This window comes from Eulemur rufifrons, chromosome 21 (genome assembly GCF_041146395.1).
Source record: "Eulemur rufifrons isolate Redbay chromosome 21, OSU_ERuf_1, whole genome shotgun sequence".
NCBI classification, from domain to species: domain Eukaryota; kingdom Metazoa; phylum Chordata; class Mammalia; order Primates; family Lemuridae; genus Eulemur; species Eulemur rufifrons.
The window spans coordinates 20,361,227-20,389,155 of NC_091003.1; the positions used below are offsets into that span (position 1 = coordinate 20,361,227).

The 27,929-nt window shown below is 47.3% G+C and overlaps 1 protein-coding gene across 1 annotated transcript in view; it reads right to left on the reverse strand.

Moving 5' to 3' along the window:
• Positions 1-27,929, reverse strand: part of MYO18B (myosin XVIIIB) — a 231,417-nt gene that overhangs the window by 11,487 nt on the left and 192,001 nt on the right. The window contains exons 39-41 of the mRNA XM_069497098.1: positions 20,052-20,182; positions 10,835-10,879; positions 9,084-9,221 (exon numbers count right to left, since the gene is read on the reverse strand). Coding sequence (XP_069353199.1) covers positions 9,084-9,221; positions 10,835-10,879; positions 20,052-20,182 — 314 coding nt within the window. The remainder of the gene's footprint in view (positions 1-9,083; positions 9,222-10,834; positions 10,880-20,051; positions 20,183-27,929) is intronic.

The following is a 27,929-nucleotide window of genomic DNA, read 5'->3' on the forward strand; positions in this document are numbered from 1 at the left end:
TTCACGCCATAAAGAAATATCAATTCCTCTTGCATTGTATATCTAGATATAAAAAGTAAATCAATATGGCATCTACAAAAAAAACATAAGGGAATATTTTCATGATTTGAAAGTAGACAAATAATTCTTCAACAGTATATAAAAAGCACCAACCATAAGGGAAAAATTATAAATTAGGTTATGTTAAAGTTAAGAACTCTGTTTATCAAAATAAAGCACTTCAGAGAGTGAAAAAGGCAAGCCACTGAATGGGATATACCCACACACCCTTTAAAGGACTTGCACGTAGAATATACAAAGAACTCCTACAAATCAATATAAAATAGATGGATAACCAAAGAGGAAAAAAAATAATGGGCAAAAGACTTTATCAGACACTTCCTAAAGAGGGTATTCAAATAAAGATATAAGCACATAAAAAGATTTATTTACCAGGGAAATGCAAGTTAAGACCAAAATCTGACACTACTTATATCCACTAGAATAGGTAACTTTTTTTAAAAAAAATAACAAAACCAGGTATTGGCAAGGACGTGGAGCAACTGGAACATTCATTCCCTGCTGGTGGGGACATAAATTGGAACAACTGTTTTGATAGTATTTACCAAAGATGAAAATACATCTGTGACTCAGCAATTCTACACCTGAATCCACACCCAACAGAAATCTGTACATTCATGCAATGAAAGATATGCACAAGATTGTGCATAGTTGTGTTATTTATTGTAGTGTGAAATTGGAAACAACCTAAATATCTATAAATAATAGAATGAATTAATTATTTTATACTCACATAATGAAATATTATAGACTAGAGTTTCTCAGTGGTGGCATGATTGCCATATTGGACCAGATAATTCTATGTGGTCTGTCCTGTGCATTGTAGGAATATTTGGCAGCATCTTTGACCTCTACCTATTAGATGCCAGTAGTAACCCCCAGTTGTGACAGCCAAAAATGTGTCCGGACATTGTGAACTGTCCCCTGTGTGTGTGTGTGCCCGTGTGCACAAGCGCACACGTGTACAAAATTGTCCCCAGTTGGGAACCACTGTTAGGGACTACAGAGCAACGAAAACAAATGAACTGCTGCTACATGCAACAACGTGAATGGGGCCTACAAATATAATATTGAAAGAAGCCAGAATCGAAAGCGTATATACCATATATACCAGATACTTCCAATTACATTGAGTTCAGAAACAAGCATATCTAATTCATGGTGTCAGAAGCCAGGGTGGTGGTTATCTTTGAGGAAGGAGGAGGTCGTGACTTGAATGGAAAACAGGAACTTTTAGGGGCACCCGGTAATGATGCAGTCTTGATTTTGGCAGTCATTACAGAGGTATGATTAATTTTTTTGAAAATTTCATCAAGATGCACTTTTTTGTATGTATATTTCAATAATAAGTTTATTTAATAAAACATTACCTCCATCAAGAGAACCACAGATTCTAAAAGAATGTTCCGAACCATCAGTGATTAATCCAAATGGTTTTATACAAACTTGCAGCTCGCTTAGGTAAGCCTCAGATTTTCTGAAAGGTCCGCAGACCTACCATTCAAGACCTGGAGTTCTATACAGAAAATAACCTTCCTTTCATGGAAACCTGTCTGAGAGGGGTGTGGGTCCCAAGGGTGAATCCTGTGTCCACATCCAGACTTCACCTGCTCCCACTTACGCAGACCTTGGGTCCATGGTCAACGCCTTTGCACTGAGTATTCCTGTGCATTCAGTTTCAACATCCTTTCCACTCAGCTTACTAAGACTGATAAAACTGAAAAGAACCATTATGTCCTAGGAAGACATAAAACCATATTCATGAGAGTCCCATTCATTAAGTGTATTCAGGATGGATTAAAATTATTCTGAGCTGTACCTCTGAGAATGCAGCGACCAGTAAATAAATGTACTATTGAAATAAGATTAGCATCAGATGCTTAACCTACTTTGAGAACAAGCTGTTTTTAACGCCAAGTACCATCCATTCACATATACATAATTAATGAACTAATTACAAACGAGTCTTATCTAATCATTTAAGCAGCCCTCACATGACCCATCCTTGGCTTCACTGCTGTAGTAGAGTAATTGCATTTCCTTGAAAGTAATACAACTTTATTTTTAAAACAATACCCTATAATTTAGACCTTTTTACTAATTCAATCTAGCCTTATCCCAAATAAAAACAAATGGGGGTGGCGGTGGTATCTAAATATTTTCCTTTTAAACTAAGAAACCACAAGCCAAGCGTTCGGGGCTGCAAATATTTACAGAAAGCCACATTTTCCCCAGAAAAAGGAAAAGTTGCAATGCCATCTTTTAGCCAAACGAAAAGCAGTCGTGTTAAATCGGCACCAAGGCAAACGATACATACAACAGTAATTAGCAAAGATTACACAGTAATTAAAATCACGATGATTATGTGAGTGAGAATAATTTATACAATAATCTCCATGTTCACACTGCAATATGGTACAAGTCCAATAGCAACCGTAGAGGACCGGGTTTGGTAATAAATTCAAATCACAGCGTCACTAATTATCTTGTGTTAGACCGGCCACTGAAAGTTAGGGATAAATAAAGTCTCTGACCAGGACAGTCCATTTGATTTGGATTTTGCAAGGTTACCACATAGGGACTCCAAACACCCTAACATGTTTCCCCACCCCCACCACCGCCGCCCCATTCTCTGTCTCCACCCTCTGTCCACCCTCATAGCTCAGCCCTCCCCTGGGTGGAGAACCTTTGCTACGCTTACTGTTGTCATCTACCCAGTGTCACTCTCCTGTTCAGGTACCACCTCCCCTACATCGTCCTGTGGGGAACCCGTCCCCTCTCAACGTTCCCGTGGTTTGGTGGGATGACCCCAGAGACAGGTGAGCACACTGGCTTACGCCTAACTAACATGAGAAGCTCTTTCAGTGCCACCGTCCACGCTGGCTCAATGACGGACATGTGACTCACGCAGGCTTGGGATTTTTGAGGAACTGTTGAGAAGAGAGAAACCCTCTTTACCGTGGGGCTGAGAATGGGGCAGGCATGCGCTTGGAGCCGGTGGCTGCCATCTTGTTGCCTCAGAAAGAAGTCAACAGCGAGGAATAGGAGACAGTGAATCAGCCTGGCAAATCCCCCCTTGGTGCTTGTTACCAACGTCACCCTTTTAATTGCCTGGGAGAGAAGCCATCTGAGTGCTGTCCCCTGGTCATTTATCTGTTCAGTGAAGATTTGTTGAACACCTACTATGTGCCAGGCACTGCACTAGGTATTGGGGTTTAAGAAGGACAGAGACAGGGCTTATGTCCTTAAGGGGCTCACAGCCTCACGAAGGAGACAGATGCCTGAGCAGATGATATCGACATAACACGGCCTGTGCTATGGGAGAGGGACATTTGGGGTCTGCGAGACAACCACAGAGGCACCTGACCCTCCAGGGAGCCAGGGGAGGCTCCTGAGGCAGGTGACGCATGAGCCGAGTCCTGAGGGGTGAGCAAGAGGAGACAAGGGAAGACACATGCGGAGGACGATCCAACTGGTTGGAATATCATGGACAAAGGAGCAGAGCGGGGAGATCACATAGTGTGTAAGGAAGAGCTAAATACCACATGGGGCACAAATTACAAAGAAGAAATGGAGGACAATGAGACCAGAGACATAGACAAGGGCTGGAGCGTGGAGGGCACTGTGAGCCAGGCTAAGGCACTTGAATTCGACCCCCCAGGGCAGAGGACAGCAAAGCTTTTCTGTAAAGGACCTCATGGCAAATACTTTTGGCTTTGTGGGCTATGTGGACTCTGCAGCAACTAATCAATCCTGCCATTGTAGCGCAAAGGCAATCATGGACAACATGTTAAAAACAATGGGCATTGCTGTGATTCAATAATACTTCATATCCAAAACCAGGTCAGGGGCCAGATTTGGCTTGTGGGCAGCAGCTTGCCGACCCTGCTGTCGGTGACGGGAAGTCATGGAAACCAGACGTTTATTTCAGAGGGATCGTCCTGGCAGAAGAGCAGAGGATGGATGAAAGGAGGGTGGTGTTGGGAGGTCTTTGCCAGAGTCTAGGAGAGAAACGATGGGATGGCAGCTTGACTTAAATTCGCTGGCAGTGGGAGTGGAGAAAAACAGAAGAGCGAAGTCAGGAGTGGCTGGGGAGAAGGTGGGGCAGAATAAACAAGGTGTACGGGTCAGTCGAATATGGGAGGAGAGAGGGGGGTGATAGCCCAAGATGACTCAAGGGCTCCAGCTCGGGTGGCTTTTATGAATGACAGAACCACCGAGTGACCCCGGGAACATAGAGTGGATGGGGAGGCATGGGTTTCCTCTCCGATATGCTGAGCTGAAACATCAGGGAGACACCCAGTTCGTGATCAGCGTAGGCAATTAGGTAAGACGTGTAAGTTTAAAACTTGGGAGAACGTAAGAGCTGGTGATCTAGACTTAGGTGTCACCTGGGGATTCAAAATGACAAGAGGAGAACCGACTGCAATCAGGTGCGGAAAACAACAGCCAGGTGAGAACTGGGGCACGGAGTAGGCAGGTAGAGACCAGGAAGGAGAAGTTTCAGGAGCACCAAGGCGCAGAAATGTTGTCAAGGCTAAGTGAGCAGAGAGCTCCAAAAAGTGTTCAACAGCAGCTGATGCAGGGGGAAGCCCAGAAAAAGGTAAAGACTAGAGAATGTCCCCCGATTTGTCTCTTTGGAAGCCGCTGACACGGTGATAAAAGCTTCAGTGGAGTGGTGGGGACAGGCTCTGGGCTGTAGTAAGTAGAGGTGTACTTGTGATGTAAGTGAAGATGCTACACACAGACGACACTTTTCAAAAACTTGGATTTAAAGGGAAGGAAAAGCAATAACTCAATAGGACAGCAAGGTGATGGGCGAGGATGGAGTTAGCATGGCGAGGACCGCAAGGTGTTTGTAATCGGGAAGAACTGGCACAAAGGAAGTTGAGGACACAGGAGAGAGAGGGGACCCTGCATGGCTCGGAGTGTTTTAGGAGGAAAGAGGGCTTGGATATGAATTAGCCTCGGACAGGGCAGGAGCAGACCTCATCTTCTGAGACCAGTGGGAAGATGGGGCCAGAGAGAAAATGAATTTACAGATGTCACAGCAGAAGTTGAGGCCATTTCTTATTTTGCTTTGGATGAAAGAGGAGTTGAGACGCCTCCTGAGGGTGTGAGGAGGGGCGGAAGGAGAGTCAGGATGGTTTGGAATAATTGCCCAGTAAAATGAGAGCAGTAACAAGAAAAGACAACAGCGGCAATCTGGACAGCTGTGTCCCGCAATGGCCGTCAGCAGGGGACCCTGCAGTGCTGCCCGGGTGGCCGAGGCTGGGGCTCTGTTGGGCATGGGGGTGAGGGTCTGGAATGAAATGGGGCTCGGGCCGTGCTTGGGAAGCCTGGTGCACTGTGAGGACAAGAAGGAAACCAGGAGAGTGCGGTCACTTGCACACTCTATTCCGCAGGACGATGGCCCTGGAGGGTGGGAAGGAGAGGCCAGGCACGAGGCAGGGGCCGAGGTGAGCTCACCGCCCCCCCCCCCCCCCCCGACAGCCCTGCCACCACCTGTGGCCAGATGCCAAGAGAGACCCCTGAACAAAGTGTGACTGCTGCCACCACCAAGCCCACACCCTCCCTCTCTGGGGGACGCAAAGGTAATTTAGTGTCTCCGTCTCTGGAAGCGCTTACATTTATTTATCAGCGGCCGCGGCAAAGATTCCTGGGCTGTAAATCATGACGCTTTAGGTGTATTTCTCCTGAGTTGACATCCCCTTATAAATAATACTGGGAATGCTTTTATTTTGTTGGCAGACGACTGCTTGCTCCCTCTCTTCTGTTTTGAGCATGACCTTCTTCCTCAGTCAAATTGGAAATATCCAAGAGGCTCATTTATTGGGCATTACCGTGTGCCAGGTTATATGGAGACAAGAGTCCTATTCTCAGCTGTCATGCAGGGTCTCCTAGCAGAAAGGACACTGGGAGGATTGGCAACATCTATTCAAATTTAAAATGCAAATGCCCTTTGACCCAGAGAATTATTAACCCATGTCCTTAAGGACCTGTGTTTGTTTTTTGAAGCCTGGTATGTTAATGGCAAATATCTAGAAAGCACTTAAAAGTGAGATAAGAAGACTATAGTTAAATACAGCATGGCACCTGTTGCAGGAATTACAGAAACTGAGATAGATCCATGCATACTGGTAAGGAAAGATCTCCAAGGTATGTTGCTAAGGGAAAGAAGCACATTGTAAAAATTTATGAATAGCATAATATACGTAACATAGTATCATACCATTTCTGTTTTTAAAAGCCTACAAATATGCTATGTATTTGCTACAAGTACGTATATATGTTTATGAAAATTAGAAAGATGTGGAAGGCTATAAACCAAACTGAGGGATCCCTTTGGGAAGGGAGGAAGAACAGGGTGGTGGCCAGGGGAATTTAGCTTTCTGTTATATTTTAAGTTCTCGAAGAGGGGAAGTAGTCATAGATTACTTGTGCAACTAAAAAAAGGTAGAAGTCAAGGCACCTGAGCTCTGGGTCTGTCCTTACTATAAATTTGGGCGATATTTCCCTGTGTAGATGTTAATTTTTCCCATCTATCTAATGAGCAAGTTGCACTAGATAATCCCAGTGGTCCTTTCCGACTCAGAATGTCTAGAGTCTTCATATTATAGACATATTCAGAGGAAGGGCTTCAAAAGTCTCAGGTCACAATGCCATGGGGTGTGGCACTCAGTAAATATATTCTGGCTAAATGTTGAATAATAATCCTTAAGCAGTGTTAGTATTAATAAACAGGTCAGATTTTGCCAGTAAACTTTGCCAGGTGAGTGTCCTACCCCCTGGATAAACATCAGAGAGCCATGGTAATGTGACAAAAACAAAGAGAAGTTTTAAAGGGATTCAAACCTGCATTCAGATCCTGGTTCTTCCGCTTAGCTACTGTGTGACATTGAATGAATTACCAACCCTCTCTGAGCCACAGTCATTGTGGAGTTGTGACTAAATACAGTAAATATTTCTGCTCAAACTTTGTTGCGATCTGGTTAGTTATTCACTCAACAAACATTTATTGAGCACCAACTGTGAACCAGCCCTGGGGACACAGACGTGAAGATAGACAAGGAGTCCCTTCTTACAAACGTGCATCTGCCTTACTTCCTACTTCCACTCTGAACTGCAGCTGTACATGCCCGAGGACTTGGAAGGGGAGAGGGTAGGGAGAGGAGGGATGGACCCTGGAGGGGGCTGCCTTGGGTGCTGAAGCCCCACCCTGCCTGAGGGGCAGCTGCGGGAACTTGGGTCAGACCATCTGTGAATAGATCAATCGCTCCCCCTTCTCCGGGTCTCAGATTCCTCTTCTGTAACACATGGGTAATGACATCTGCCTCCTGGGATTCCTCCGGGCATCACATAGATACTAAATGCAGGTAAAGCGGCTGATTCTTTGAGCTATTTCTAGGTACCAGGCTCTGAGTAAAGAACGATGTGTGCACCAACACATTACCCCTGATACCAACTCTGATTTGCACATGAGAAAACACCAACAGAGAAGTTAAGCAACTTGCCCCAAATCACACAGCTCCAGATATGCAAATAAAGGATTGCAAGCCACACGTTCCAACTTCAGATCATGCACTGAAACCACCGCTCATCTCCATTGAAACAGGTGCCACACAACTCGGGGTACAATTTCTTAGGTTAAGGACCCTTCTCATGCACCTTAATATAATTCTGACTGTGAAACGTGGATATTAGGTTAACGCGCATTCACGTTCTGCTCTGGCCGCCTCCAGTTCTGCCACTGCCGCTGGCAGACAAGGAAATACAAAGATATTTAGTTACCAGAAGAGAAAAGGTCGTCATCATTTGGGGTGCACAGAGGACATGAGGCTTCCTTCATACAGACCTTTGTTTTTTAATTAAGAGCCGCAATCAGATAATCTTGCTTTAATTAACTCCCCAGATGCACCCCATTCTTGGAGCCTGCGTTTGGTATTTTCGACATCAAATCTTTCAGCCTAAGATTGTCTGCAGACACGTGCCAGACACTTGCCATTTGCCGAATAATATGCCCAAAAGGTGACCGTGAACTCCCACCCCCCCTTCCTCCGGCAGAGACAAACCCTGCCTCAGAGCAAACACGTTCCAAGTCAGGAAGGGGTTGTCTGGGTTTGCTCTGTTAGTCTGCGGTTTTTTTCCCTTCCGTCTGATCACATTGGTCCTTCTGTTATCACACAGGCAGTGTGCATTTCATCTTAATTATGCATCTGCTTAATCCATAATTTCTGACTTATGGCCATTAACTCCTAATTACAAGAGGACGGCCCTTGAAAAGGAAAACTCAGGGAGCTCAGAGACATGAAGCTGAAAAAGCAAGAGGGAAGACGGATTTAAGTCACGCAACTAAGGGTGCATCCCAAAGCCTGTTTGTTGGGGCAACGTATTGCCAGCAATCCTGTAGATCCGTGAGGGTCCCGTCTCAGGCCGTGACAGAATTCATCTCCTTCTTTGGTAGAGAAATTACAAAATTACATAAAACTAAAAATTAAATAAAGCTAAAATCTCCAAATAAGAACTCTTCCAGCCTAACTTTCTTTATAATGACTCCCCACTTGAAAAAAAAAAAAAAAAAACCTTAAGTGAATATATTTATAAAGAAAATTTTAAACTCGTTACTATCCACAAATGGAAAACCAGTGTGACTTGCCTTCCATAGACGGCAACTATCATAACTATTATTATTTTTTAAAAAATGTTCACCCTGTGCTACTTAAAGTCACCTGGAAAATTATGCTTTGGAAGGACTGTATTAGATCGTCATCACTTTAACCATTTGGGTCAGTAAACACAATTACGTTCCATGTTTTGCAGACGAGGAAGTGGAGACTCAGAGACAGTAAGTGACCTGCCTAAAGTCACAGTGCTAGGAAGTGGCAAGGTCATACCTCAAACTGTCAGGACCACCCTTGTCCCTTGCCTAGGCCAGCGAAAATGAAAGACTTGTACGACAACCTGCCAATTCTGAGATTCTTCGAGCTACTGGCAATCCAGCGGCAGCAGAAAGATACTCTTACCTGGGGCTGAGGATGTGACTGCCGGAGGCTGACTGTCGAGAGGGGGTCCTCATGGTGTCTGTGGCCAGCGACAGGGTACAGCTCAGCCAGGACTGCAGACTGCCCTCGGGCTGGGAGCTGAGCATGGAGACGTTATCCCTGGAACCAGAATGCAGGGCACTGTCAACACAGTGACAGCCACAGTAGCGGCAATTAGATATCCACCCCATAATAAGCCAGGCATTGTACCACCGAGTGCTCTACACGCTTAACTTCACTCACCATCCCTGAGAGTGGGGAGCTCTGTGCTGCCCCATTATACAGATGGGAACAGCAGGATTTGGAGAGGCCAACTGGGGTCTTGGACAAGGTCACCCAGCTAGTCAGCGGTGAAGCTGGGATGCAAACCCTGTTCTTTTTTATTCCAGTGCCCATGCAGTTAACCACTGCACTCTTCCTTGGGGAGTAAGGGACTGCCTAAAGGCCTCTCCAATTTGGGGGTAAAACTTGGCATTGAATTTCATAGCAAATGATATGTTCATGGAATATGTCAAGTGTGAAGGTCTTAACTCCTTTCTTACCTTACCTGGAATGTCTTTGTAAACAGGGACTTTACTCCATGAAAGCATCATGGGGAGAGAAGCAGAAGCCCAGGTACATACTCAGTAATCATTTTCTGGTGGACATACTCACTCAGCATTATATATATGTGTGTGTGTATTTATATATTTATATTTATCTATGAGTCCATGTGTGTATATATATGGTTTTTTTTTTCTTTGAGACAGAGTCTCACTCTTTTGCCCGGGCTGGAGTGCCATGGCATCAGCCTAGCTCACAGCAACCTCAAACTCCTGGGCTCAAGCGATCCTCCTGCCTCAGCCTCCCAAGTAGCTGGGACTACAGACATGTGCCACCATGCCCTGCTCATTTTTTCTATATATATTTTTAGCTATCCATATAATTTCTTTCTATTTTTAGTAGAGATGGGGGTCTCACTCTTGCTCAGGCTGGTCTTGAACTCCTGAGCTCAAACAATCCACCTGCCTCGGCCTCCCAGAGTGCTAGGATTACAGGTGTGAGCCACCACGCCCGGCCGGGTTTTTTTTTTATAGGATACTCTATGTATGCCAGCCATCAGGGAAGGTGAACTGTATACATGAACTTAACATTGACCCCGCCTTCAAGACTCCATCTATATAAATAACCATAAAATAAAGGAGAAATTATTAATGCTATGGAGAGGGACAGGAGGTGGGTTCTGTGGGTAATAGGAGAGAGCCTTGATTTGCTTCTGGAAGGCACCAAGCAGTGGAAGTTGAGCTACATCTGCTTTGAAGGTTAGGGCTTGGCCACGCAGGGATGGGAGGAAGGAATTTTAGGTGGAAAGGACAGTGTGCACATAGGTTTGGAAGTCATAAAAGTCAGGGCATAAGCAATATGGAAAGTAGGAATCCCAGTTGGAGAGAGAGGTAAGGGTCACCATGGGCAAGACACCAATGTCAGTGTGAAAAGTCTATTCTGGAGCAATGGGGAGTCATGGAAGGTGTTTGAGGACAGTGTCATGATAAGGCATGGGCTTCTCTCAAAAGGAGCTGGAGAGTTCAGTCATATGTCCCTAGTGCTCTCTGTTACAAACACAGAGACAGAAGTCTCTCGTGGGAATTGCTGATAAATCTCCAAGCAGATGTGGGTGTTCCCTCTGCGAACTGGACACACAGAGCCAGGGCTCACCCTTATAAGCTGCTCAGTTCTCCTTGGGGTTAACTTACATCTCTTTTCTGCCACCACTGCTGCGATCCACTGCTGTCTGGACACTAGAAAGAGGCACAGGAAAGAATCTGTCACCCTTGTGCTGCCGGGGGCTGGGGAACATGGTGGCCACATCAGACAGACTTGGGTTTGAGCCCCACTTCCGACCTTTGCCACTGCGTGTTCTTAGGGAAGTCACTTGCTTTCTCTGAGCCTCCTGTCCTCCTTCGTAAAATGTGGCTAATGATGGGGCCCTGCATCCAGAGTTGTGGAGCACAGTAAGTGACATAACCCTTGTAAAGATCTCAGCATGGTTCCTGGCAAATAGATAGTGCTAATTAAATGGTAGCAACCATTACCGCTACTCTTGTTTTAGTACAACGAATGCTGCTATTATTAATAGCATCGTTACTGCTGACAAGCAGGGCATTTGCTTTATGTTTTTGTGAGTGTTAGCAAATCAGACCTAGGGCAGGGTAGCTTCCCAGGGCATTGTGGGAAACTCTGAAACTAATGACAACAGTAGCTATTCTTTAGAGATCATCCCTTCATTCAACAAATACGCTGTACACACAATTTCACCTACCCACTCCATGTGTCTCCATTCTAGAGATAACCTGATACCCTTGTCTAAAGTCACACAGCTTTGACTCCCAGACTCATACTCCTAAGTGGTGTGGAATTTCCCAGTGTGTGGGTGCAGACAGCCAAACCACAAATCTCAGGTCCCTAAGACATCATTTTAATCTGGGTCCTCAGGCTGGGACCTCACAGCTTTATTCTCTGCTAGAATTTGGGCAATTCCTTCCTCAGAAGACCTGGTTGCTTTCTCTGAGGGATGCACCCGCTGTTCCTTGGCCCCCATCCTCAAAGACCTGTCACCCCCAGGGGCTTCTATTTACATGCATCTGTCCCCACCAGACTGCAACACCCGTCCTGGGCCAGGAATATGTCTTAGTCATCATTCCACACCAGGGCGAAGCCGGCCAGATCAGAAGTTCTCAGACAACGCTTGGCAAATCCAATAGTAGAGGGGTCAGTAAACTATAACCATGGGCCAAATCTAGCCCACCACCTATTTTTTATAAATAAAGATTGACTTCTTTTGCACTACAACCAACCGAGTAGAGTAGTTGCAACAAAACCCATGTGGCCCCAAAAGGCTAAATGTTTGCTATCAGCCCTTTTAAAGAGAAAGATCCTGAAATAGAAATAAAAGCACCTTTTATGAATGACCCTGTGGGAGGCAGAATAATGGCTCCCAAAGATGTCCACTTGCTAATCCCTCATCCCAAGAATGTGGGACAATGTTTCCTTATATGCCAAAGTTTCACTGGAAGACAGTCACACTGGCTTATTTACATTTTGAACACTTCCTCACATTCTTTGACTAAACATCAGTCTTTGTCTAAACATCAGTCCTGAACACAGGAATGTCTTTATAGCCCAATAACTAATCAAAGCACACGCTGGTCACTCTTGCCCACTATTTATCCTAATCAGCTCCATGAATATGAGCCCCGTGGGTGGCCTCGGTGTTCAGATTTGCCCCCTTCTAAAGGGCTTTTCCCCAGCACTAGAGACTCATTCACTCTGTGGTGTCCAACTGTGCCGGGCATCCTCTCTCCACTCCTCCATGCTGGCTCTAGTTCTCCACCTGCGATGTGCCCGGGGCTGATCTGTATGGACCACATCAGTGGGCTCCCTGTCCCCATGGCTTCTCCTTGGGCTCAGGAACAGGGAATCCAGCTGGCAGCTGATGGGAAGGAGGGAAGAGCGGGAGGCTGGAGTATTCACTGTCCTAGATTTCTGGATTGCTCTCTATTGCCACTTCTTGGGCTGGCTCTATCCCTCAACCAAAAGCCAGAACTCTGCCTGGCAGACAGTGCTCTCTCTCTCTCTCTCCCCCGACCCCCTAGTCTGGCAACTGCACCCTCATCAGCCCAGCGGCAGTTATTGCTCCTAGCTGTCCCTATCTATCCCTGGGTGCTGCACCACCCATCCTCTGGGGCTCCCCCATGCCACGCCCACACCTTTGTAAATCGTCCCTTTGCTAAGCTCTTCAATTGGAGTTTGCCTTCCTGTTCCAGCCAGATTCCACTACAACAGCTGATCTCCGTGCTGTTTCCACATTAATGGGAAGATCTGTGTTTGCCAGGCCAACATTTTGCGTGTTGAACAAGAAGGCATCAGGCATGACCCAACGCTGCACTGCTAACAACTGTCACACTCTTTATCAATGTGTAAGAAAAAATGGTGAAGAAGCTAAAGAGAAAATCCTCTAAAAATATAAGCTTATCAGCCATCATTATCACTCCCTCCTAAGCTTGTGACTCTGGAAAAGAACCAGCCATGAGGACAAATGAAAAGATGCAGGTATGCATGCTTATTAATCCTGCGCTTTTATAGTACCTGTGCACTCGTTGCTTCTGCCCATGAGCTTGTTTTGCTGAATTTGTGCTGAACTTCTAAGGCTGAAGTCAAGACCTGCCAGGTGGTCTATCTAATTGTTCACTTGTGATGAAATACTACCCTGACCAAGGCTGGTACCTAGCCTGGACCACACATTACCCACCATTTGGGAAGGTCTCAACAAAATAGAGTTTGTTTAAAATAAAGGGGCTGGATTGAGAAGAGTTTCTGAAAGTATATCCCACATTTATTGTATGAGCAAATGCCGAAGGCATCTAACACCTTTACCATGAGCTGGTCTGGAACAAAGTCTTAAAGGCAGGGGGTAAAGAAAGGCTTCCAGGCAGAAGCAGAAGGAGTTTTGTTCTGTCTGCCCTTGAGGAGCATTAAACCAGACGGGTAGAAATCACCACCATGTTGACTTTATACAAGTCAAGGGTGTTTGGTCCTGGCAAGTCCTGCAGTTTGTACCCCATGGACCATGGAGCCCTCAAGTTCTGGGAGACCCCCGGGGGCTATCAAGGGGTCAGGAAGAGAGACGTAGGAGGAGGGCTTAGCTCCAAACCTTCCTCTCTTACTTCAACCAGAGAATGGCTGCACTCCATCCAAACCTAGAATTTTCTATAAGAGTTCACTTTGGTGTAAAAAAAAAAAAAAGCAGGGAGGAGTTCTATTATAAGCAGGAAGTTTGAAACCCATTGACCCTTTCACCACGTGAAGAAAGAACCTCTGCGCTACGAGCTCCATGAGGCAGGTCCATGTCTGCCTGTTCCCTACTGAACCTCCTGTCCTAACACAGAAGGTGCCATAGATGATTATCGGTTGAGTAGGCAAGCACAGGCCAGGAAGGGCAGGTGAGCTGTCCCTGGTCCTGATCGATTTGGCGGCACAGCTCGGCCTGGAACACTTATCGCTTGACATGAGGTCACTGGTTCTCTCACTTGGTGCAAGTGGCTTTTTTAAAAAAAAGAACTTGTGCCTGGAATTTGTAAAAGGGAAATTAATGATGAGCAAGATAATTAATGAAATGTCTTCAGATGTATTCCGTAAGGGTGGGTCTTTGCCGTGCAACTCCAGTCTAAATGCAAATACTGCCTGGGCAGTAACACATAAATTCACGTTTGGCCCCATCTCTGAGTAACAGACACAAGTTCGCCATGATGACAGGCCAATTACTGGGCAGAAAGCAGAGACCTGGACAAGGGAAAGGAGGAAGTAGGGGTATATTTGACGTGAGAGCAGAGCTTGATCATTAGAAGTGTGGGTGATGGGGTAGCCTGGAATCAGACCGTGGCTCCATCACTTACTGTGTGGGTTGGGGCAAGTGTCTTGACTTCTCTGAGTCCCGGTTTCCTCATCTGCAAATGGGAATGATAACCTCAGAGAGCTGTTACGAGGACGAGGGACACCAAAAAGGTAGTCCTCAAGGAAGGGCACCTATTACTACGGTCATGATTATTTCCTGTAATGCCAAATAGATAAGGTAGCTTGGACCCCTGACTCCCTGTGAACCCCATTTGTTGGGTATTTGGGCTAGAAACATGCTCAGAAAGCCTTCGCAGCATCATTTAAACAGGTGCTACACTGCACTAAAGCCCTGCGTTGTAACGTGCACTGCGGCATCAGCCTTCTTGGGTTCATGGAGAAATGCTTTAAGGTGTCCTCCCAGGCCTGGGGCACACTTATCACCCATGAGGGGCGAACTAGAAGGTAAGAGTGTTGTAGGCAAAGAGCTGTTGGCAGTTCCAAAGACTGTCCTGCTACGTAGCGAGAAACTTTCCAGTCTGGCCAGAGCCTGGGCCCACCACTGAATAAATTAACTCAGAAGTACACCCTCCATGGCAACCACGATCTTTGGTTAGACCCAGATCTTTCTACGTGTCCTCCTGCAGCCTAATTTTAGCCAGGTTATAAAAGGATGTATGTTGGAACACATCCAACTTATACAACACGGCAACAGGGGACTCTTGTCCAGAGCATTCGCCTCGGATTGGGCCAGCTAACAGATGCACTTTCAGCTGACCCAAGAGTCAAGGGTCATCTGTTGACCTTGCCACATCCCACCCAACCCTCCCCAGCCCCCAGCCAGGGCGACAGATGGAACAGCTGCAGCCCCTGGGCCAGGAATAGATGGAGCTGTCTGTCAGCCGACACATCCCTCCCTCTATGAGTAATGAGCGTGCTCCAGGCCTGGGGGAGCAGCTTAAAGCATTTCTCCATTAATCTAAGGAGGTTGACGCCACGGTCCAAGTTCCAACGCAGGGCCCTCACGCAGGAGAGCGCATATTTAAATGCTGCCGCATAGCCCACCTGGCTTTCCGAGCACGTAGCCGCATTTCCAGCCTGGAAGGCCTGTTACATTCAGATCTAATTCCCAACACGGGGAAATGTGACTTTTTGTAATTTGAACAAGTCTCTCAAAGAACCTCACCTGCAGCTGAAGCCTCTCTCTCTCTCTCTCTCTCTCTCTCTCCTTCTCTCCACCTCCCTCCCTCCTGGCTGGGGTAGGTTTGAATCCTAATTGAGAACTCAGTTTGCGGGAGTACCTGAGACCGACCCTTCAGGCTCCAATCCAAACCTCCTGTCCCAGGTGGTGAGATAATGAGGAGAGAAGGGCAACGTGGAGTTGCCAGCTCGGGGGGATACAGGCCGGTACCGGGTCAGGAGCTGGGGGTTCCGCTCTGGACGGTGGATTTACAACCCAGCAACACATATACTTCTCTTTATGGTTGATAAGCAATTAAATTGCACTGTAACCAGAGAATATGCTTTGTACAACACCAGTTCTTCGAAAATGTGTTGTGACTTCTCCGTGGGCAATTTCTTCCCAGTTTTCACATTCCTGTGATGTTATTGAAATCTATGCTGTGTTTCCATCTCAGATCCAAGTTGCGAGGCAGCATGTCAGGACCAAGCCCTGCCAAAAACTAGGACATGCTCCCCAAGAACCACGCTGGGGTCAGGGATGGATTCAGGGGCTTGACACCCAGGCCCAGAAGGGCTCGTGCTTGGTTTAAGCCTCTTTTGTCACCATCTTGAAATTTTTAGTAACGTTGGAACAAGGAGACCCACGTTTTCACTTCACACCGGACCCCACAAATGATGTAGCCGGTCCTGCCTGGGGCTCTGGGGCACTTGAAGCAACTGGGGGTCTCAGTTCATTTCTGTGGGTTGTTTCCAGGGTAGGAGAAAGGGAGGAGAGAGGGAAGGAGGAAGGCGAGGAAGGTGGAATGAGAAAGAGAAAAAGAGAGAAAGACAGTCGCTTCTCTCTCGTTTACTTGGGGACACCGATCTTCTTTCACTTTCTACAACGTGCCTCTCTCTGAGCTCACTCACTGTGTCCCGATCGTCCCAGGGCCACCTCCTTCTCCTCATGTGGCTCTCAACTCTGGTGCCTTCCTCCCAGAGGGGCACGTCCACCTGGCCTGCTGTTCCTGGCAGCACCACGTCCTCCGCCTTCGTAACTCTGGCTGTATTCTCGGGTTTTATTTGTCAGTGTGTTCACGGCATTCATGCACACACACACACACACACGTACACACATGTGCACACCCATCGGGATGAAGGTTCCATAAAGGCAGGACCATTCCTGGGCCTTTCTCCCCCTCTGTTCCTCAGCAATTCAACAACCCTGGGCTCCAGCCACAGCTGTGAATGTTAACTTCTGCCTGACTTCAGGCACGTTGTTCAGCCTCTCTTTATCTGTGAGATGGAGCACAAGGATAACAAGAGGCAAGCGGAATAGCACAAGCACCTAACACAGCATCCGGCGTGGAACAGGTGCTCAGCAAGAATTCATCAAACGAATGAATGAATGCAACTGGCAACTGCTGAGCCCCTACTATGTGCAATGCACTACACTAGGAAGTCATTTTTCTTCACTTCTTATTACTAACCCATCTTACAGGTGAAGAGACTGAGGCTTAGAGAGGTTGAATAACTTTCTCACGGTCGTGCAGAAATCAACCACTGGATCCCTAACTGGCCATCAAGCTTGTTGAAATGCAGAGCCTGTGTCCTCTCTGATTCTTCCCCTACTTCCAATGCAATCATCCTACACATTGCATGGGATTTTTCCAGGTACAGGATGCATTTCTTTAGACCTGGCGGTCTGTAGTCATTGCACATCTCAAAGCAACCCTGAAATGCAGGTGAGGTCCCTTCCAGCTACGAGCCAGGTGCTGTGTGCAAACTGGAGATCCAGCAGGGAGGAAGACTTCAGACATTCAGATTGGATTCCTGGGTGGCTAGGGCCTGGAGCTTAGAAAAGGTGGATCAGAACAGAGGATGACTATGAGTCTTGTCATCTGACACAGACACAAATAAAGCTGTTTGCTTTCAGGGTGAGGGTGAGGGCAGGATCCCTTTAAGGCCAGAGAGGCTCCTTTGTAAGCAGAGGCTGGAGGGATGTCTGTGACCCTCTCTGACCTCTAGGATCTCATTCTCCAGGTGAGAGGTCTGTTCCTTGCTTCCTGTCACACCTTCTTCCCAGCCTGTCACCCATCCCTCCAGGCATGCACCCTCTGCCTCTTTCCAAGGTTGTTATTTTTTTTTAAACTTTCATTGTTTATGAGAAAAGCAATTTCTTGCTATGCAATTGAAAATGGTTCAAAGATGTTGCTCATTGGCCAAAGGTATTACTATTTACAGCCATTCATCCCCATTATAATTAATGGGAAAGATCTGTTATTTCTATGAATGGAAAAAACCAGTCTAAGCATCAAATAAGTAATAGGGACAAAAGGGGTTTGTAATTACAGTAAGTTCTGCCACGACACTAATGAAACAGGAGGAAGAGGTGAAGGGTGGGGGGGGAGAGCCTTAAATGCAATGACGAGTTAGGAGGCAGCTGCAACATCAGGATTTGCCCTTTTACCAGCAGTTTGGCAGCTGTGCAAATTAGCAGGGAAGGGTGGGGATACTTGGAATGTGCATGGAAGACACTTTTGAACGAAATGAAGATTTTTTAGATGAAGCCCTTTATGTAGAGGCAAGAACAGGGTGTTTTAGGGTCCACTGGGTCTTCATTTTGCTGGTGCTGAGCATGAACATGTTTGCTGGAGAGTCTGACGTTACAAATCAGTGAGCAGCTACAACCAGCCCAGGATTGCACCAAGGGAGGAAGGCTATGCGCATTCTAAAATTAGATGCATATAAAGTACACAACTAATATGGACAAAATCTCCTAAAGAGGGCACTAGTACAGCCATAGATGTGTGTGGATGGTCATTGCACAGATTTTATAAAATACAAATAAACTGGAAGAAAAAAAGTTGTCACCCATAACACTTTCCCTCAGTGTTAGAATGTTGGTGTGTTTTCCTTCCAGAGTTTTTTTTTCCCTTGACTGGGCACAGTCAACTGTAATACAGTCAATATAGATGTCTGGTTCTTCCCACTGGCTAAACAAGGGCTGTCCAGTTTATTCATGGACACACAGACACGCAGATACACCCAGCAGGATGCAGGTTCCATAAAGGCAGGATCATTCCTGGGCTCTTCTCCCTCTCTCTTTCTCAGCAATTCAACAAACCCGGGCTCCAGCCCTCTGCTTGTTACCCTCTCTGGCTCCCTCGCTTGTCCCACACCCACAGCTTGCAAGGGTCAGCAGCTGCCCCCTGCCCCCACCTGTTAATAGGGCCGTGCGTGGCAAAGGGCTGGGCAGGAAACTCAGCAGATCTGGCGTCTAACTCAGTGTACGACGCAGATTTGCTGTGCAACCTTGAACTTCCCCAAGGTCAGGGTCCTCATGTGGAAACAGAGAGGGCTACACAAAGACCTGACATTTCCTTGTTCTCGCTGCAGCACAAACCAGCCTTCATAGAAAGGAAGACCAGGAAAAACTGGTTTCCAATCTGGCCGGCTCAGGTGTGTGCAGGGGCAGCTTGTAGGCATTGGGTGGGAACAGCATCTGGAGGTTCCTTATTGCAAAGCTATGTAAAGAAAACGTCTTCCCTGCTGCCCAGGCTTAGCTATAGTGGCTGGGATGAGGGCAGAGATGCCATGGCAAGGCTGTGGTTCCCCAAGAAGCAACAAGACAAGGCTACAAAGGCAGCTCCTGGGAACAGCATGCTTTGGCCATCTGTAGAGGCTGGACAGCGTGAGCCCATGTGCCCAGCTAGGACACCTCCAACTCCTTCCAGCTCAGCAGCCCACCTGTGGCCTGTGGCAGCTTGGGACTTGTGTGAAGATGGCAGGAAACAGCATATCTTCTGGGAAAGGTGAGAGGCCCTGACATTAAACTTGGGTGATCTCACCAATCACCAGCCCAACCTTGCATCCTTGAATCAGCCATTGCCTTTGTAACATAATGCTCATTATTCCGTACAAACATAGCTTTCACTTATATACACTTACATCCCCCAGCACTGTTCTAAGCCATAGTCATCTGTGAACTCAATTAATCCTCACTAACAGCCCTATGAGGTAGGCAGGATGTTGAAAATATGAAATCTCCAGTCGGAAGGTCAAAAATGGTCAAATCTTGGCAATTTCATGAGGTTCATCCTAAGATTATTATGTCCACTTTAAGATGAGGGAATTAGACCAATAATGGACGTGAACTTGCCCAAGATCACACACCGGAGTCCACGTTCCAGCCGCAGTGCCCTGCCAGAGGCTTGGTGACTGGGCCCGGCAATTTCAGCAGTGCCAAGGAGTGGAACCCGTCTCTCCTCCCCCAAGCAAGCCAGGGATCCCTCCGTCTGCAGAATGCCTGTGGGTTTCCCAGCAGATGTGGCCCTCAGCCTGGCTAAAGACCTGCAGAGCACCCCAGGGTGCAGCCCACGTGCTGGGTGCAGCCCCACCCGGTCCCTTGCAGGTTACCTCTCCGTGTCACTGTCACTGGACACCACCTCTTCCAAGGCTGCCTGCAGGTCAGCAATCCGACGGATCGACGTCTCCAGGTCTGTCTGGAGGGTCTGCCTCACTGCCGCGAGCTCCTCCACATACTTCTCCTGGGGACAGACCACAGGCACACATTGGCCTTGGGCAAGAGCCCCACTCACCTACCCACACATTCCCTGGGGACACACCCTGGGCCGCGCCAGATGCCCAGTGAGTGCTTATGACGTGGTGGGTGTTCCGTGGGGGACTCTCTCTGCAGATGGGAGTATCAGACCTTCAGCCAGATGCTCTGTGTTTTATAGAGGAGGGAATGGATGTCCCAGGGCGCGGCCCAGGGACACAGAGCTCTCTCACCCGTGCAGGGGGTGCTGCACCCAGTGTGTCCAACCCTAGGAGCACGCTCTGAATCTGCACCACCATGCCGGGGCACACGGGGAGGGCCCGGCCCATCCTGGATGGACGAGTGTATGTATGAACCAAGAAGGGTCACAGAAGCTGGTTTCGGAAGCAGAGCCCCTGGGGATGGATCTGGTGCAGGAGGTTGGAGGAGGACAGAAACAAGAATGGTTCTTTTCAGTCTGCGCCCTAGATGCCCCACCTTTTTCTCCTCAGCAACAGCAAAGGCAGAGATGGAAACCCCCGCGGGGCTCCCACCAGGGCAGGCAAAGACAACAGGCATTTGTCAGGTGCTGTCTGTGGCCAGCGCTGTTGAGTGTTTTACGCTCGTGACTTCACTTACACCTCACAAGCCTGGCAGGTGAGTGACTGTTCTTGCTCCCGTTTCACAGATGAGGAACCGAGGCACTGAGAAGTGAAGACTTCATGGCAGTGCCAGACCTCGAGCTCAGTACATCTGACTCCCTCTTAGTGCTCATTCGCAGTGCTCAATACTCTCTGCTACTGCCCTCATTGGACTTTGTCTAGACCCAGGGAAGTCTCTGACTTGCATTTGCAACCTATTCCATGCACCCCTGCCCTTTAATGTAATGACTGTCAACTGAGGGTAATTTCGCTACCCCCAGGGGACATTTGGTGATGTCTGGAGACATTTTTGGTTGTCTCCAACTTGGGGAATACTACTGGCATCTAGTGAATAGAGGCCAAGGGTGTAGCTCAGCACCCTACAATATGTAGGACAGCCCCTACCACAAAGAATTACCTGGCCCAAATGTCAGTAGTGCTGAGTCTGAAATTCTGGGTTAAACCCAGAATCCCATCTTCTAGGGAATTAATCCTACGGGGGCTAAATCAAAAGGCAGAGCACAGCTCTGCATCCGAGGATGCTGTTGACGACAGGGAGAAGCTGAAAGCTGCCTCATCACGGAGCAATTGGGAATGGTTAGGGAAATCACAGCGTGTCACTTTGATGCTATTAGGCAGACATTAACATTAGAAATAAGAATTGTGGCAGCGTGGAATGCTTCTGTGAACCAATGTGAAGCAAACAGAACAGAGCAGAGGAATATCATGCCTGAGTCTTTGCAAATAACACACACACACACACACACACACACACACACATGCTTGGAGAGTTGAGAGTATTTATGGGTGGGGGTGAAGTGTGATTATGGATGCGATTTTTCTTTTAAGCGGTTCTAAGTATGTAAAGTTTGTTTTTGGGTCAGAAATCACTGCAATTCCTAACTCCCCATTGAACTCTCTGGCTCTGTGACCATGAATGGCTCATAGCCCCTCTCTGACCCTGTGGTCATTTTTTCTTTATTCTGTAGATGAGGACACTAAGGCTGGTGAGGCTGCTCAGGGCAAGTAAGGAACAGAGCCTGGGTCTTCCCAGCTCCCAGTCCCGGGATCTCTCTGGGGCTAAGAGTGCACCCCCAGGGGAAGTCAGCGAGGACCGTGGCGGCTCCCCATCATAGGGACACGTTCAGCTCTCTGCAGATTTGCTTGTCTACTCATGTTATTGTAAGTCTCTGCTTTTCAAATAATTTTGAGTCTTTTCTGATTTGAGAGAGAGAGGGAGAGACTGAGCCCGCCCTGGGGCCATGCCGAGCTGCCGGGAGAGGGAAGGGGCGGTGAGGAGGGGAACCGTCGCCTGGGAAGTGGCTGGCGGTACATTGCGGTTGATTGAAGCTGCCAACTGTGAAATCGCCAGCTCGGTCCTGACAAGGTGGGAGACGGTCTGAGCCAGGGGCCCCCAGGCTGGAGGCCAGCGGGCTGTCAGAGGAAATAAAGGACAGGGAGGGACAGAGAGGGGGTGCTCACCCCAGGATGCCAAGCATGTCAGCTCATACGTGCACCTTGAAAATGGCGGGGCACAAAATCCCAGCAGCTTATGGGAACATTTGCCCGCACTCAGCTCCTTCCTAGGGGGCCAGGACGATGATCCCTGGGATTCAGCCACCTTCTCCCAGGAGACGCGGCACCCGTGTCTCTGTGGGACGCCGAGGCTGAGACATCCGGATCGCTGCCGTAGGTCCTATCAGGGGTCCCCAGGTCTGAGGCCTGTGTTAAGGACACTGGATCCTGCACACATTGGCTGAAAGAATGTCCTGCCCACGTGAGAGACGAGGAAACCGAGGGCCAGAGCAGCAAAATGACCTGTCCAAGGTTACACGGCTGGCGAATCACAAAGCTGAGCTGAGCGTCTAGGTCCTGGGTTCCAAGACAGGAGAAAAGAGCACCAGACGTCCCCTCCCAGTTTCGTTTGGATGAACCTTTCCCAGGCCAGTGTCCTGCAGGAGCAGCAAAGGTCTAAAGTCTACACCCTCAGGGAGCCTCCCGGTGGATGGAGGAGAGGCACAGAGGCAGGCCCTGGGCCTCTGGGGTGGGTGCATCGGGGCTGGGACTAAGCAGGTGAGTGGAGGAAATTGGGCCCTGAAATGAGTCAAGTCCATAATATCAGGAAAGTGAAAGTAGGCTCTGGAGCCCGGCTGCCTGGGCTCGAATCCCAGCTCTGCTGTGTGACCTTCAGCAAGTTACTTAACCTCTCTGACCCCCAGTTGTCTCATTGGTAAAATAGGGACAGTATTAGACCCTCCTTCATAACGCTGTTGTGAGGAGTAACTGAGCTTGGCAGAGTGGACAGCCTTAACCAATGGTGGCACTGCTGTCATTTAACTCTTGGTGGACAATGAGGAGCCTCAGAAAGGGCAGAGTCATCCCCACATCACTGAGATTGGAATGCAGGACTCCGGCTCCAAAGCTTTTTCACCATCCTGCAGAGAAAAGACATGACGGAAAACAAGGGCAGTGTAGGAGGTGAGTTAGCCAGACAGAATGAGAAGAGGTGAGAATAAGGAAGCCGTCAATAGACGAGAGTACGTGGATCAAGGACCAAGTTCAAGGACTTGCCACCACCCCTCACCCTCCACCGTGCGCCCCTGCTCTCTGCATCCCATCCTCCATCTGCCAGGGATGTGCATCGCACTCAGTGGGAGCACCCCGAGGAGAGGGATTTGAGAAATGTAGTGTCTGTGTAATCAGCAATCAGCAAATCTTTCTTTCCTGCTTCAACTTGAAAACCAAATGGAGTCTGCTGATTGCAGAGACCAAGTCATTAGGCTAAATGGATGCCGAGCCCCAAACTGTCTCCTGCCTGGGGCAGATAAAACAAGGCTCCAGCCAGAGACCCCCCAGGAGTCATGGAGGGGGATGTATGAGCAGAAGGGGGCACAGAGGAGGTACCCCCTCTCTGGCCTGGGCACCTGGCCTTCCTGCACCCTCCACAGAACAGGACTTGGTCTGGGAAGCAATGATTACACCTGACTAGTAACGCTTGGGGTTGGCTCATGGCTGCTCCATGCAAATGAGGCTGTGTTTTGAGGCCAGGCGTGAGCTTGGTCTTCTCTGTTGTTAGCTCTCTTTAGAGACTCGGAGCATGGAGATGAATTTGGGAGGTGGGGGAAATTGGATGTAAAACCATTTAGATAGTTAGATGTATATATAGCGGAAACCCACTAAGAAATATACCATATGCTCAGACTAATGTGAAACTGCCATGCAGTGATATACACACTGTGATAGACACTCAACATCCAAACATCCTAGTATGTATTATATATTCCTGTACTATTCATTCATACCTATATTCATTCATAAACACTTATTGAGCATCTACTATGCGCCAGCATTGATCTAGGCGTGGTTGCAGGAACCTCATCTGTATTGCCAGTGTCTGGAACACAGCAGGCACTCAATATATGCTTGGGGATGGAATGCATGGTGTTATTCTATGACTGTTAGTGGTGAATGAAGGAAAGACAGGGTATTACACACACTCATTAATGCATACCTAATATATATGATGCATATATCATATACAGATATTCTCTGTGTCACGCATACAGAGATAAATACAATGATACATGGCATGTACATAAAATGCTACTTGACCTCCCCAGCACCGCTTGAGACAATCACAATCCCAGCTACTCCCCGCTACTCCCCCTGGAGCACACCGCATAGAGTTGCCCGTGGGGGAAGCGGTTCATACGATAATTAATGTCTGCAATTAAAATCATCTCCTCTTGTGATGTTCAATTAGAGGCTAATATTTAAAACTGTTGTTTGTTGTTTGTTTTCTCTGCCCAGCGCATCTCAATCATCAGAGGACCCTTCCCTGTCTGCAAATGAACAAGACTCTCCCGCGTCAATTTCTGAGGCCTCTAGAGGTTGCCTTTCAAACATCTTGGGGTGTCTCCCGAGGCCCCTCAGAAGTTAATTTCACATGTGCCACGCAATTTATACTGTAGCTCAGACTATTTCAAAACACTTTCGAAACTTGATGAAAATTTGTCTTGTTATTTTCTTCTGATGTAGTAAAGACAAGTAGAAGAAACAGTGTCACAGAGCCTGGGGCTGAAGAAAATTACACACACATACGCTGTTATAAATACATATATATAAATATGTATATGTGTGAATGTGTGCACGTGTGCGTATAGTTACACACCCAAATGTTCCCAGTGTCTGACACATAGCTTACTTAATAAATGTTAAGTACATATTTATTAGAATTTGTGTAATCAGCAAGCCTTTCCTGCTTCAACTTAAAAAACAAATGGGGTTGAGTTTCACATGTACCACATCATCTATACTATACATCAGACAATCCAAAACACCCCTAATACGTGATGAAAGCCCAGCAAGTATTTTTGCATACTTAGTAAATGCTTAATAAATATTTGTTGAATTACTTAAGAAGTGAATACATTTACTTATATTTCTCACGTGCACAGGCTCTCTGCTAAATGTACAAAATGTCTTCTCTCACTTAATCTTTATAAAACCCTTCAGAATCAAGTATCACAGAAACACATAAAAAGTAAGTTGAGATTACTGCAATGAAGCAGTAGCAATGGTTATTATCTCTGGGTGCTGAGATATCGGGCGATTTTTACTTTCCTTTTTACACTTCTACAGATTCTCTGTAATGAATATGAATTACCTTTATCATCGGAAAGTTAGAAAATACCCGATTTTATTCCTCTCTGACACTACAATGAGCAACCTCCCCACCCCGTCCACCTGCTCAGTGCTGAGAAGTAGTCCTGGCAGCCTCATTATCCCCATTGTACAGATGAGCAGGCTGAGGCTCACAGAGGTTAACTCATTTGCCTCGGGACATGCAACCAAGAAATGACCTAGAGTTAAGCTCAGGGCTCCTGACTCCGGCTCTTCTCTCCTTCGCCTCTCATTGTTTCTGCTTCATCCAAGGATGGCCGCATCTCTGGAGGTGAGGGAGGAGGAACTGCCATTGCTTCATTCAAATTGTCTGCAGGTCACTGGCCTGGGGGAAATGAGGCTGGGGTAGGGGGTTGGGAAATAAGAGCCCTGTGTCCTGTGTCCTGGCAAGAGCCCCAAGGCCACAGTGGCAATGGGGGAGCATCTGCAGGCAGCGCTCAGTCTCATTTTGGGAAAGGGTTGAGGTGGCCCTTAGAAAACCTAAAAAGTAGGCATCAAATTCTCATATTTAAGGTCGAAAAAAGAGCCCAACCTCCAGCCGGAATAAGGACTGGGGAGAATGTGGTCATCGCTCCACAAGGTCCTTTCTTTATAATTATCCTGCAAATTCATTGTTTTATTCTATTTTTATGATGTGATAATGACCGCAGAGAGACTCACCAAAGATCCCAAAGTCACACAGCTAGAAAGTGACAGACAGATTCAAGCCAGGCCTTCACATTTCTAAAGGGTCAGCAAAACCTTACATGTTGCCTCTCAGCCTTTTCTTCACCCACGGCAGGCATGTCCAATCAATCACCGCACAGACTGAAGCAATCAGGGGCTGGAGTCCATTCTCTGAACCACTAAACTGGGTGCTTCCTCCCTCCCAGTGCTGCCCCATGCTTCACCTGCCAGCATCAACCCGAATTCCTAACTCTGGTTTAAACAACCCCAATCCCCCCGGAAATGGCTTCCAAATCCTCAAAGAAGACAGCTACAATAATTGGTTGATTCTGGAGGTTTATTTCTGCTTGCAAATTGGCGAGTGCTCCATGAAACTGAGTGAGGCTGAAGCTAATTGCACTTAAAAAGGGACCCTGAAGGGCAGGAGGGGAAAAGATGCAAACTGCTCACAATGCCACAGACAAGCAGCAGATGAGGCACCTGAGCAACCATGCGCATTTTGCAGAGCCACTAAATCCTTTCTTTCTTTCAGTTTTTAATCTGCTAAAATGACAGTATTATTCCCCAAAAAAAGGTTGTTAGAAGGAATCAAATGAAGGAATGAAAACCTGAGTGCACCCAGCACACCTAACGCAGCAGCAGGTAGTTGGTATACAGCAACTGTTCCTATTTCCTTCTTTCTAAGACTCAGACAATACGAAGGCTACAGGTATTGTATAGTGAGGACAACCGTATTTTGCAGAAAATGAAGTCTAAGAATCTGTTCCATTTTTTTGTTGAAGCTAGAAGGATTTTACACAATGCCTCAGGAAAATAGAAACCACTCTAGGCCATTCAACCAAGAGAATTTAATACAGGGAATTTATTACACAGGTGATGGAAAAGTTGAGGAGCTGGGAGAGATTAGCAACAGTGGGAAGGCACTGCCAGCCTGGGGCCAGGAAGGAAAGCAGAGAAGCTGGGGCGTCCAGGGGGAGGTGGGACTTCCACTGTGCCGCCCAGCGGAAGCCAGCTTCAAGGAGGAGGGGGATCCCCGATGGGACCGAGAATTAGAAGGGAATACAACTGCTTCCAGGGGTGCCCCAAGGCAGAGCCAGAAAAGGAGAAATATCCTGGCTTCCCTCCTCCTTTTCCCTTGAATTGTCCATCACTGTCTTTCATTGGCCAAACCTTCCAGAAGGCAAGAAACAGGAAACCTTTTTTCTGCAATTATACAGCAGAGCAGAGGAGGGGTGAGCATGCATCTGAGAGTGAACAGGCAGAATGACGGATACAGAGCATGAAACATCCAGCGTCAATCCCGGCTTCATTACTGAAGACAGACCACGGCGCTTTCTGTTTGTACAGATTCACCGAACTGTTCACTTAGAAGATTTGCACATGTTCTATGTATGTCTTTCGAGAAAGAAGTTATAAGACGTTCAGAATTACGATTTTCAAGGGCTATAGAATCAAGTGCTGGATTACAGATCCCTCTTCTGTATCGGTTATTCATTGCTACATAACAAATTGCTTCAACACCTAGTGTTTTGAAATGTCAAATATCATTTATTAGCGCTCGTGGTTTTTGTAGGTTGAGAATTCAGGAGGGGCTTGTCGGGATGGTTCTGGCTCAAAGTCCCTGGGAGGCTGAATACAGGCCTCCCAAAGATGCCCCTCTCCTAATCCTGGAACACGTGATATGTTAGCTTATATGCAAAGGGCAACTTACAGATATTATTAAGTTAAGGACCTTGAGGTGGATTATCCAGCTGGGCCCTAAATATA